Raw genomic sequence first — 13,854 nt, forward strand, 5'->3', positions numbered from 1 at the left:
ACTTGTGCAAATTTTTAGGTACTCTCAACTAAAGAGGCCTGACAAAAGAAGCCCAAATAACTTTCCGAAGATAAAGTGCCCTACATAATCATATTTAGCATAAAAATATTTGTGACGTAAATTTAATAAACGACATGCCGGAAACCATAACATTTCTTTTCGTTTAATTAGCAATTACTAAAATTAAGATGATAAAATGTAATAAAGCAAAACATAATTAGGTTAGTTAAAAAATATCTTATATTTGATCAAAACAAGATTTTATTGATAAAATTGTTAAATTAGCATTAAATTGGAAAAAATGAAAAAAAAAATTAATATTCTCGAGTTCGTTCTTTTCTATAATTAATGGCAATTAAATTGATGCTAATATAAATATCACCATATGACAAAAATTTTCAATTTATAGTTTGATTGATTTTAGGCTAATATCAGTCTGCCAACTGGCTAATTATGCATATTAAAAATTATGCATTAAATAGAGTAGTTCCGGTTGTTTATTTAAATTTCAAATGTCATTTGCAGATGTTCTTGGAAGGAAAATCTTTTGCGGTTTTGCCAAGGGGAAGGCGACTAACCAAACTAAAAATCTCATTTCAAGCTTAATTAAATGCAAACCAAGATACCAGAAACTCTCGCTCATTATGCGCACATTTTCTACAGATTATGCAAAAATGAAGAAGGAACCCAGGTTAGCCAAAACGTGAACTAAAGTGACTCAGGGTTACGCTTGGTAATATATGTGTGTGTGTTTGTATGTGTCTATGTTGTTGTTCTGTAAGTAAAGTTGAGTGCCAGGTGGCCAGGTTATGTATAATGTTGCATCTTTTTGCATCCTTTCTGTCGGTGTGAGTGTGTGTGTGTATGTGTGTGAGCCTTGCAACTAACAGATAATTCCATTTGCACCTCCTCGTTTACACAATTCTAAAGAGAAGATTGAGAGAGTCAGTCGAAAAGAAGCTTTAAAATAAGACACTTTCAATGTGAAAATGCGGCAAAACTTTTCTCTGTGTTTTCCAAAGAAAAGCAGCAGCAGGCTGCTTCTGGCCCGCATTTGCCACGCCTCATAGGCAACCGACAGCCAAAAAAAAAAGATCGAAAGTTTTGTTGTTTTGGAAACTTTTGTAATTACATAATTATGAAGGTCGCTCCCCTGATGAAAGTTTTATTTGTGCGGGGTGGGGGAAGAGGCGGAGGAGAAGGAGCAGTGCAAGACCTGAAAGATGGAAAATCTGTCCCCTCCAGAAACACACAAAAACAAAAACTCGAAAAAAATGAGCATGGAAAATCTTTAAAACAAAAATTGAAGTACATTAATTAATTGGTAAATAATTCATTTTACTTGTAAGTCCTTTGCTCCCATCCCACTGCCTCCTCCTCCTCCTCCTTCTCCTATCCCTTCGGCTTTAAGTTTCCGTGTTATTTATATTTGCCTGTGAAATCCCTAAAGAGGCACTCATTAGTTATTGCCGGCATCCGCGCCATCCCTCTTACTCTGTCTATCTCCCTTCTCTGTCTCTCTCCTCTCGCTCTTCTCTGCTTGTATAATTTATGCATTTCACATGCGAATACCTTTCTCATCATGTGCAAATGTCTGCCAGACTAAATATTAACATTTCTATCTGTATCCCTCTCACTCACACTCCCCGTTCGAGATCTTTGCGCGTGTATGTGTGTTTGTGTGGCCTTTGCCTTGGTTAATTATTAGAAGCAAACATGCTTCTGACTTTGCCCTATCCTACTACTATCCTATACCATGTAAGACAGCTCTTTAATTTCCAAATTCATTTGCTTTAGCAGTAGGACAGGTGCTTCGTTTGGGACGTATGGGGGACGCTGGAAGGGGTGGACTTTTCCGCACATCATCAACTATGCATTAAGGGACGCCATAAGGTCTGCTTTTGTGACTTACCCGGAATTGGAGCGTGGATCTACCTCGGGCCAGCTTAGGCGGCGTTTGCAAAATGCCAACGGTGGTCGTGGCGGTGGATCGGGCTGATGCAGCGGTGAATTTCGTTGCCGAAACGAACCGGTACGCGGTGGGGCCAAACATTCCAAAGCACGTGATTGACGACGAGAACCATGAGGCGATGATGAGGGATATCCTGGAAAAAACAAAAAATAAAGCATCAGAGTGAGTACACAATATAAATATAGGAAATTAGCCTTTAAATATTTGAATTTCAAAGCGGCAGGCGGCAGGATGCGAATTTATTTAGATGCTCTTGTTTAAATAGTTAAGTTGAGTTTATTCCTAACTAAGTTGAACCGACTATTAATTTTTATTAGCTAACCTAAATTAACAACTCAAAAGCCATAGAGCAAGTGGAAAAACTGAAATCTCAAATTAAGGAAATTAGATTTCCAGATTTTCATAAGTCAATTCTGTTTTTGTTTTAAAACCGCAAGGTGAAATTTTGAAAATAAGTACACTTCAAAAAGTTTTCATTACCGTCCAAGATCTTAAATAACCCAAACGAGTAAGCCAAAAAAGTATGCAATAAAAATGCTACATGCTGAAAGTTCTAGCGAAATATAAAGGAAAACTAAGAGCCGGTTTAAATTCTGAGAGTACGAAAAATAATGGTTGATATATCAAAGTGAAATCATCGCAAATATTGATTAACTCTTTGTGAATGGCATTTGCATATGTGTACATATACTGCACTTTGTCGGCAGATTCCGGTTGATGAAACTTTAAAAGAGTATAAGGCAAGCCCTAAAATTTTATTTCCAAAGCCATTTCGAATAGGTTAAAGCTTTACAAACCAAATGTATTGGTGGAATATTGCAACGAGGTGGGCCAACAAAAAGGAGAAGTCGGGAGAGGCAGCAACTTCCAAATGCATGTTAATGGGCTAATGTGGCCAGCACACGCGATCAACATACTGCCACAATATAAGTAGGTCTAAAATAAAAGAAAAAAGGAAAAGAAAGGGGACTTTGAAGGCGACGGAAGGAAGAATGACGAAAAGTGGAAAGAAAGGAAGGAAGGAAGTTGAAAATTGAAAGCTGGCAGGAAGTCAGAAATGAAAATGCAAGAGTAAGAGGAAGCCAGTCGTTCAAGTCAAAGTCAATGTGATGCGGTCAATGCGGCTGGCTGTTTGGCTGGCAGGCAGCGATGCTCACTCAAGGTAAAACTAAAAGGCAAAATGCAAGCCACAACCTTGATATGCAACGGGGGGTATGCTACACTCTGCTTGTGGCACTGGCAAGGACAATACCTAGCAAGGAAATGAAGCCCCAGAGAGCCCCCAAAAAGCCAACAAGAAGAGACTAAGGCAGAGTGGGCGGAGATAAAGTGGTAAAGGAAACATTTTTTGGTCACCATGTATGAAAATTTTCCCTTAAATTTTGTAGTCAACTCAGTTGAAAGTTAACCCATACAAGAATAGATATCACCACAAATCACACACACACACACCCACACTCAGTGACAGAGAAAGAGAGTGTGAAAGCAGGGTGTGGGTAGTATTGGGATTAAGTCAAATGCGCTTACACGTCGGCGGTTTTCGAATGTTCGCTTGCCACCCACCAAAAACCGCCAGTTTGTGGCTCGTGCAACAAGATAAGCCAATTTCAATTTTCACTCAAATGCTGTTGCTGTTGCCGTTGCTGCTGCTGCTGCAGAGACGTCACTGAATCAAAATCTAAGCAAATGTCAAGTGAATGCTTTCATGTTGTTGTTCGTGTTGTTGTTCGTGTTGTGGCTGCTTGAATAGTTTCACATACATACGGACGGAAAGACATACGGACACATAGACAGGCGGAAATCTGTACACCAAGAAGACATTGGTTTTTGTGGCCAGGACACGCTCTACACCACTCTGGTCTCTGGGCCACCGCCTGTCTGCCTGTCTACTTTCACTTCTGCCCTTGCCCCAAACCAGACCAAAGCAGCTCAGCCCAGCCCAAGCCTTATCCTGACATTTAAATGTATTTGCATTTGGCAACTACAAACGACTTTTGCCTTCATAGGGAAATGCGGCAACGGCAATGCCAATGCCAATAGCAAGGATCTGGGATCTAACCTAGAAGTAGACACATATGCATGTTGATTGCTTTGGTTCCCGCATAGTTTTCCTGCGGATTTGTCTGCACATTTTGTTTATGCATATCTACTTTGCCCCACTTTTTACTCCTTATCTCGTTTTTTTTTACCCACCCCATTCTTTTGGCTTGGTTTGGTTGCTGGTGCTTTGCTTTGCTTGGGCGGTAAAAGTTTCTGGTAGCATTTGGCTTGTAATGTGATTTTCATGATTTTTCATTTTTTGTTTCTTGTCTTTTTTTACACACACATGCGTATGTAAATTTCGAAAATTCGATGACAACGTTGACGCCCATCGAAAAATTCAATAAAGTTTTGGCGTTTTATTTGCACATTTTTGTGGCTAACAGTTTACATATCTATCCAGTTCCATATCTTTCTACATATATGTATGGGCGAGAGACGTTTTATAAATAACAACTTTAAATGTTTGAATTACTTTAAATTTTCTTTCTTGATCTTTGCAGTTACTTTAGATAAGCTTTGAAATGCCCCTCGCAAAAACCTATCTTTTTGATTTCGGTTTTTAGTTCTCTTTGGTTTTTTTTTTTTTTTTTTTTTTTTGTTGACATTTATTTATGGCCTTGCCAGCTGAGCTCTGAATATCTAAAATAATACCTCAGACAATAAGGCGTATGTGAAATATTTGTTTTAGAGAACAAAAAAACACTAAAACCAAAAAGAGAGCGAGGCAAAAAAAAAGATACAGAATAAATTTAAATGGAAATACGAGAAGAAAGTCTTTTGTCTTGTTCTAGTTCTACTTTATTCTACTTGTTTAAATAGAAATAATTCTTGCTGAAAACTAAATCCTCAATAATTAAAAAACATATCAATCAAACAGAAAGAGATACAGAAAATTCGAATTCGAGTAAATCGCAAAATATACTGAGGCACCTGCCAATCAACGAATAAAAACTCACATATGAAATTTGACCACTCGTTAGGGTGGGTCATAAAAATGTATTGCAATCAATCAGTAAATTCAACATTTAACATCCTAGGATAAAAGTTTTGATAAGGTTCAATTGAAGTTAACTTTTACCTACATATGTATGTAATATAAGGGAAAATATCGTAAAGTTTTCATGGCAGAAAAAAGAGCAGAGTTGGTTTCCACAACAAGTCTGAAAGCAAATTAAGGCCAAGGTCTTGGCCCAAATAATTTTTGTTCTTTTTATTTATTTTTTTTTTTTTTGGAATAATCATGAATAATCATTACACCTGTCGCCTTGAGCTGATTGATTTAGTTATCAATCTAAAAGTATGAACAGCAAATATGTATGTAGTATGTATGTATTTATATTGTAGTAACAAAGAAAACGGGGGAACTTACCGAGTAATGGATTAGTGGCATTCGGATTGCCGATTACAACGCCACCGGCTGGATAATTACTGCCTGACGATGTTGCCACCGACACGCCTGCTGTAGGTTGGGCTGGAGCACCGTAGCCACCAATGCTACTTCCGCCGCTTAGCCCAAGGCCAAGACCGCTTCCAATGCTCGCCTGTTGTTGCAATGGGGCATGTGAATGTTGTTGTTGCTGCTGCTGTTGTTGCTGTTGTTGTTGCTGCTGGTGCTGTTGTTGCTGCTGCTGTTGTTGTTGCTGTGATTGTTGCAAATGTAACGTTTGCTGTTGTTGTTGTTGTTGTTGCTGCAAAACGGAAACACTGCCAGGTGTTCCACCACCTAAGTTACCAACAGCAACACCAACACCAGCAGCTCCGGCTTGCTGTTCACTTGATTCCTGCCTGGAGAGGGAGAAACGACGATTGCCCAGACCCAGACTGGATATGCCACTTGTTACATATTGTTGCATGGAACTAAGGAAACTCATGGCGGCATCTGTTGCTGCTACTGCTGCTTCTGCTTCTCCTGTCTCCTGTAACGTTTTCTGTAGGATTTCCTGTCTTCTTTGCTCTCTCTCTCTCTCTCTTGTTTGTTTCGTTTTTCTTATCACTGGAGTAATTGGCTTAGATTGTTTGTGTTGCTGTTGCGGCTGCGGCTGTTGTTATTGTTGTTGTTATTTTTGTTGGCCCCTTTGTGAAATTAATCACTTGGAAAGCCCTGGGATTTGCTTCCTCCTTATGTAATTATAAATTTTTGGCCTTAACTCCTCAGAGTTCTGCAAAGAAAACCGAAGAAACAGAATCAAAAAAAAAAAAAAAAAGAAATATCAAGAACAAGGGAAGACAAATGTAAGCAGTCTACTTTAATTTAAGGCTTAAATCGATATAAATACCCAAAAATAAATAAATATGCTTTTCGTGCGGATTATAAATGATTAAAATAGACAAAAGGCAAAATCTCATTTGTGCTAGGTAACTTTAAAATAACCCGGAACGGGATGGGAGCTTCAAAACTGTAGCAGAATGCTAATGATTGAGCATTAGTCAGAAATTCAATTTGCAAACCGATAACCTAACCGATATAATAAATAATGATGAGCATTTTATCAAACAAAATGAGTTGTAAGTTATGTAGGTAAACGTATATTGAACTGGTCCAAGAAAAATGGGTCATCAATTATGGCCGTCTTCCTTTTTTGGCATTACGCCGCTCAAGAACATTCCAGAACATTTTAAATATTTTTTTATTACAGCACATTTCAGATTCGTTTAACCTGCTAAAGGTATTAAAGGTAACCTCTAGTCGTTTCCAAAATTAGAAGATATATCTCATTCAAAAACAAACAATGAAGGCAGCAAGCAGACATTCAATTTGCCTTTGCTTTGCGATACTCTTTACCAAAAAACAATAGAAGAAAAAAGGATATGCTCGAATTTATCAGTGATTCAACCCCAAATAGGTAGAGTGAAAGAAGTGACTCGTTCAATGGAAAGAGGATATTTGTAAGTCGTTGCCTTTCTTTTGATGAACACAGGATTTTCCTCATCTGATTTTGCGTTGAGTTATTCAACTTATTTTGCACTTTGCCATCATCATTTGCTCATAGTCAAGCATTCATCCCTTTACTCCCTGTTGGCACTTTTCGGTATTTGTCTTTGATTGGAAGTTCTCGAAGGTCTGCGCTATTTGATTTGCTAAAAAAAAAAAAAAACAACAACGAAAACGAGCAGGAGAATGAGAATGAATACGAAAATGTGCAAAAAGAAAAACAAAAATGATTGGCTGTCTTTTTGTTTTATCAATCGATTGAATTGTAAAGGTGAAGCATTTCTTGTTCATTTCAAGGCGCTGGCTGGCAGCTAATTAATTTTACTTCAATTCAACTCCCTTTGATTGACACACACACACACACACACACACACACACACAAAGACATAAAGGGGGACAGAGAGATAGGGTGATTGAGAGAGACAAACACACAAACAAAAGCGACAGAGTAAGGACTTGTCTCCTTGTTGTGTTGGTTCCTAATTAACGTTTAATCAGCTAAGCTCAGTGAAGCATTTTGCGGCTTTGGTTCGACTAAAGCGACTAATCGATCTGCATGAATAATTGCCACCTGATGGCCTGATGGCTGATTGCTGAACAGAGGCTACGACGACAGCAACAGCAACTAAGGCTATTACTTTTTCTCGTTTTCTGCTTCATAAATTAGCTGCCAGTTAATTTTTGGGAGGGCTTCCCACAAAACGCTAATAATCATAATAATTATGCTTCCAGCAGCCGTCCAAAGAAAAACATAGTTGGTTAATTAATTATTTGCCTTGGCGTATTTTGCAGCAAAATGGAAATCAAATTTGGATTTTTGCATTGAAAACGTGACTAGCTTAGCATTGACTTGCTTTGCCTTTTCTGGTTCTATCGAAATGTGTTTTACACAATGCAATCGTAGTAGCTCTCCCACTTATCAGTTGTCATGACGACAATATCTACATTAGCCCCACACAGAAAAACGCACGGACATGAGTCGAAAACCAAAGCAAAAAGCTCTTCAAAGCGGATTAAAATAACAAAATAAAAAGTGAAAAGGCTTCTCTGTACCCAATGGGAAGCCCCAACTGAAGGATATACATACATATATTCACTCAACTATCCTTATTCTCTCAATGTTTGCAAAATTTCGTGCCTGAATCATTTTACTGGACTTTCCAGTACCTTTATGTGCGTGAATTATTTGAATACTTCAGCCAAAATTAAAAGGAATTTTTGCTATTTATTTATCTTTGTATAATCGATGAAAAATTTGGAATGTTCTAAAACTGAAGTTGTCTATTAGGTCATAAATACCTAAAAAATGTAAAGTCATAACTTTTATCATGGATAAATTATTCAGAATTATTCAGTTTCAGTTGTATAGGCATAATTCTTGATTCTGACAAAGAGAATGTGCGTTGAATTAAGGGTATTAGAGATAGTCCACATACATAACGAGAGATATGTATAACCATATATGTATGTATGTGTATGAAGAGAGAGAGAGAGGAGCAATCCTTTTAGTGATTGTTAGTTAGAACGAATTTTCACTTTGTGCTATTTTGTAAATTAAAACGCACTTCAACTCTTAGAGCATATCAGACATAGGACAATAGGTATTCAAATCCAGTTAGATCTCTCTCTCTGGGGGAATAAGCAGTCTTAGAATTCGATTGAAAGAAATTCGGTAATATCCTGTGGATAAAATATAATTTTGAAAGCACCACAGCCATTTTATAGACAACATTTTAGTTGACAACATTTTAGTTTAGATTTAAAAATAAATACTGTTACAGACTTTAGGGGGCGAATTTTCTCCACAATCCACAGGCGTAGATCCGCCTATGGTGCGTGGGTGTGTGAGTGTGCCTTTGGCTCTTGTTTTAAATGACAAAATGAAAAGCAAATGGCCTAGTCGGCAAAACGAAGTGAATGGTAACATGGAAATAAAACACAATGCAAAGGAATTAAATGCCGACCATTTAGAAGCCAATGTATCTGTGGTTATGTGTGTTTATCTCAGTGTGTATGTTTGTGCGAGTATATAAATATGTATATGTATGTATATACATACATATTGGTGCTTGGTCAGCAAGAATCCTATTTACTGGTAGTATAATTAGCGTCAGGGCAAAACAAAAAAAACAAAATTATTTGCAAAAACCATTTTGTTTGTGTTATCTATGTCTATACGTTTTTCAATGCTAAAAATAAATCCGACCGCTCGCCGCCCCACAGCAACAAGAGCAAACCAACGGAAAACGGAATAACACATAGAAAGTTGATTTATATATTGCACGTAAATTTGCCATTAGGAGGCAGACAAATGTGGAACAATTAAATGAAAATGGAAACAAACGAAATGAAGTCCGATTTAGGAAGAGCAACAGCTGCCACCCAGTCAAACAGACGAGCACAAGCACACACACACTCGCACACAAAACTGTGGGTATACATATGTATGTATGTATGTGTGGCTTGTTGTCCCTTATACATATTTCCCGCCTCTGATCTAAATTCGCAGTCAACTTTGACTTTAATTAAGATTAATTAGTCAGTTCGGCCAAGCCCCAAGAGTGTTGGGAAGTTCACATTAACCCCCACACCTTTTTCCCCACCTTCCTGTTCTTCGTACCTTCTACCCTAACTCATCACGAAAAAAAGAAGATATGTGCCGGGGGGTTAGTATATTTTTCTGTATGTATGTGTGTGTGTATGTACATATATCTGCTAATGAATCCTTGCTCTGGCAGCAATCTATTTAGTTTTTATTAATGATTACTCATACGACATGTGTGGCAGCTAACCCTCAAATAACTATCAACAAAATAAGAAGCAAACGAAAAAAAGAAACAAAACCGTAAAAATAATAATAATGGGAACTAACTAAATGAAATGCTCATTGCATTAATGTGGCCTCTTGCCTAGTCTCAAAACTACAATTAACTTTTCTATATTACTCTGTGGTGTAGTGTGGGGGTAGTCCCCTTCGCTTCCTTACCCCTAGCAAAAAGTTGAAAAACTTTTCATTTATAAAACATTTCTTGGCCATTAATGGCGAAACATTAAAAGTTGTATGTGCCATTTTAATGACAAAACAAATGTCCAAATGGTTAAATGCAAATGTTAAAAAATTCATAAAATAATTAAACATTTCAAAGCACCATGATAATGGATAATAAAATCACATTTAAATTGAGAGCAAAAAATTTTACTTTCTAAGTTTAATTTTAATTGAAATGAAAATACAATTGGTTACTTTGCGTCAAAAATTAGATTAAACTAATAGGGGGTAATAATCTAGACTTTTTGTTTAAAACTATTAAATATTAATGACCCTTATAAGTATGCTATACTTTCTATGTATAGACATATAGGCACTTGGTAATTTAACTTTAACCATTAAGGATAATGGCTTTTCTTTGTAAATTATTTTTAGTAGTCAGCCTAATCCACCCATCAAGTAAAGCTAAAAGGGCCTGTTAATCGACTTGAACACCTTATTATTTAAAGTAAAAAAGATTAATAACTTATACTTTTGCTTTGCTGGATTTCCAAGGTCCACAAATGACCAGCAGGCAATTTTATTTGTATGTAGGTTTATATTTTTATTCCATTTAAGTAGATAAAGTTAATTTCAAAAAATTTTACTTTCTTTTCAATAAAAAAAATGTATATATGTATGTTCAACAAACACTCAGTGTTCGCTTCTCATATCTCTTTTAAGTCAACCAAAGCCGCAACTGGTGAGGAAGAAATATTTGTTTGCCATGTTTGGCAAAGTTAAAAATAAGCATATACTTTCATGGTCTTGCTCCTGTTTTTGCTCCCGTTTCTGTTCCTGTTCCACCCCACCCCTCTAGCTCTTGCTCCAAGTTTGTTGGTTTTTTTTCTTTTTCGGTGGTGTGGGCAGTGGCAGGGGTAGCAATTGTAAGGCAATTTCAAAGGCAAAATTATTATGTCGCTTTATGTCATTTTTTTCAGGCAAGATTTTTCAAGGCAAACTGCGTCGAGATGAATGTGTTCAGTATTTGTGAGAATTGCAAGGGATTGGGTAAAGCGGGTGGTGGTCGGGTGGCTACGTGAAAATGACAAAGCAGCTGCTGAACAACAAACGGCAACGCATGCTGTGGCATAAAATTTATTTTCACTTCTCTCTGTCCCCCATGGCCATGATATGTGGCCTTAAATCGAAAGGAAAAAAAGGAACCAACCAAAAAAAAAACTCCACACAATGGAATGGCAAAAAGTGTGGTGGTGGCTTGAAGGTGGGGGCTGGGTTAGAGGTGGAAAGGCGAAAACTCGTTTACATAGCCAAAGCAGACATTTTCAGATTCGACATTTCAAAAGGCAAATGGCCAAATGAGGAAAAACAAAAATAACAAACCAAAGAATATGAGAGGGGCAGAGAGAATAAGAGAGAAACGCACAGAGAACTGAGTTTAACAAATGTGCGGCATTCAAATGTCTTATTTGGCTTTAGCTACTGCCGTGTGTTTGTCCTTCTCCTCCCCATGCACATACTCCCACTTTTAATGTGTTTGTGTGTGTGTATATGTGTGTCTGTGAGTGTGTGTGTGTGTGAGGGTGTGCAAATGGGCGTGGCAAAACATAAATTACTTTACGCACGAGCTGCAAGCGAAACGCGTTAACAATTGTGGCCCAAATATATACATACATATAACAAATATAATTTAGTTGAAGCAGTAAAAAGTCAGCCAACAGTTGAAGGTTAGCCAAATGGCCGTAAAAATAAGCATTACCAACTTAAATGTATATACCAATTGAAGCAGGTATTCATAACAAATACTAAACCGCCGGTTTGATTTATACATATATAGATAAGTAGTAAGCCAAAGCGGAAGTTTATCATCAGAAAACCTCATAAGAATGAGGGATGGGGAAATTGCTGTATACCATGTATAATATACATCAGGCCAAACGGCAATGCTAAATATTTATTAGCGAATTCCCAGCTTTACTTTTAAAGACTCTCTCAAATGTCAACACACATTAATAATGCTTCAATTTAAACTAACAAAATGGCAAATTTACCTAATTGACTGATGTTTGGCCATCGCACCGCAACTCACAGCACCCATTCAGATATTTACACAAAGAACGAAAGTGTGGTATTTCCTTTCCCCTTTTTGACGTCTCACACCGAAAAGACTTGGGACTCTCTCTCTCGACCCAAGCATCGTCATCAACATCATCATCATCATAAATCAGAAAAGTGCAGCACATGCATCACTTTTCACACAGTTTTCCACAGTTTCGCACAGTTTGCGTTTCCATTGTTTGCCCTGGGCCAGGCCAGAACAGAGAGAGCGAAAGGAAGCAATCCTTTTTGGGTCTTCTCCACACTGTCAAATGCAATAAACCATACCAAACACAACAATGCCACTAGACTAGGAGGACAAGAACCAAACGAAGGCAAAAGTAGAAGCTGGACAAACAAGAACAACAGCAGCAATGATTCAAGTCAAGGAGGTAGAGAACGGCAAGCTTTTTGAGTAATGTGGCCAGAGCATGAAAAAGTTACCCCCCTTCAGCCTCTCAAATTGAAAGCCAGAACCAAAGAAACTCAGGGCCCAGAACTTATAACCAGCCACTGTTGTCGTCATCTTCATCTTTGATAAATGCGCTCAAGGGTTTTGGGCCAAAGCCAAAGCAACTGCAGCTTAATGCACACACACATGGCGTATGAGCAATTTGTGCAAATGCAACACAAATTCAATTAACTGCCCCGACAACAACAAACACACCTCATCTAAGGATCCTTTCGTACGTCATCTGTTATCACACTGCTCTTATTAATTACAAAAGAAAATGTCCAAAATATGAAAGAAGAAAATTGCCAGTAGCAGATGGAAGAGAAATGCAACAGGAAATCTGCTTTATATTACCTTAACTCCTTTGGTTTCTAATTAGCTGCCAATGAAGGCAAAATATAACGCATACACATGCTCGGCATATACATACATACATACATACATACGAAGTGTGTAAAGTTTTTAGCTTTTTGGTTGAAAAGTTTAGTCATAGTCATATGTGTTAAAGTTAATTAAATGCTGGCCTAGTTTAATTAAATCTTACGAGCTATATGCTCTAATCAAATTTCAAACCACTTTCATCCTTTGACACACAAACACACACACACACGCGCAGAGAGACACAAGAAGGAATGTTCAATTAAAACTATTAAATTACGCATACACAACGTTGTCACAAAAAGGAAATGGCAATAGCAAATGGCAATGTCGTCTAATTATCATTCGTAACCCCTTAAAGGCAACACCAAAATTTTGGTTTCGTATAACTCTCTCTGTTTCTGAGTATGTGTGAGTGCGTGTGTGTGTGAAATAATTCGAAGGCCTAATCATTGACAGATGGTGGCACAGACAGAGAGAGAGAGTTAGAGAGGAGTAAGGCAATGGAAAATTTTTGCAGGAAATTGGAGGCGCGTCAAACACAGATATACACACACACACACACACACACACAAGCATGCATAATTAATGTAGTGGCAGGATGATTCGGTGTCTCTGTGTTGATTAATTGTCAAGTAGCCTGAAACCGCAAAGTGAAACAGATAGATACAAAAGAGATACAGAGAGAGAGAGAGAGAAAGAAAGAGAGAGTGAGAGGAGTAACACAAAACACACAGTAAACAGGGAAAATCAACATTTAATTGTTGCTGCCCTTGCCTTTTGATAATGCAACAATTTCAAATTGGCTACTGTTTCGTGGGTGGCTCAACCTTGTTTGCGGTATTTAATTACAAATTGAATGAAAACTCTAAATCACAGCACAGACTTGTACATCATTAAAATGAGGGCAGAAATCTAAAACTCAAATCCAAATGCAAAAGCATATTATTTTGCATTCCACAGCTATAATAATTTTGAGCATAGGCATA

General features: G+C 37.5%; 1 protein-coding gene across 2 annotated transcripts in view; it reads right to left on the reverse strand.

The window, feature by feature from the left end:
- unc-13-4A (BAI1 associated protein 3) overlaps positions 1-13,854 on the reverse strand; it is a 59,156-nt gene that overhangs the window by 14,047 nt on the left and 31,255 nt on the right. For both annotated transcript variants that reach the window (XM_068292929.1, XM_068292928.1), the window contains 2 exons: positions 5,385-6,174; positions 1,913-2,105 (listed from right to left, as the gene is read on the reverse strand). In XM_068292929.1, coding sequence (XP_068149030.1) covers positions 1,913-2,105; positions 5,385-5,886 — 695 coding nt within the window. In that variant the 5' untranslated portion in view covers positions 5,887-6,174. The remainder of the gene's footprint in view (positions 1-1,912; positions 2,106-5,384; positions 6,175-13,854) is intronic.

This window comes from Drosophila tropicalis, unplaced genomic scaffold (assembly GCF_018151085.1).
Source record: "Drosophila tropicalis isolate 14030-0801.00 unplaced genomic scaffold, ASM1815108v1 contig_694, whole genome shotgun sequence".
NCBI classification, from domain to species: domain Eukaryota; kingdom Metazoa; phylum Arthropoda; class Insecta; order Diptera; family Drosophilidae; genus Drosophila; species Drosophila tropicalis.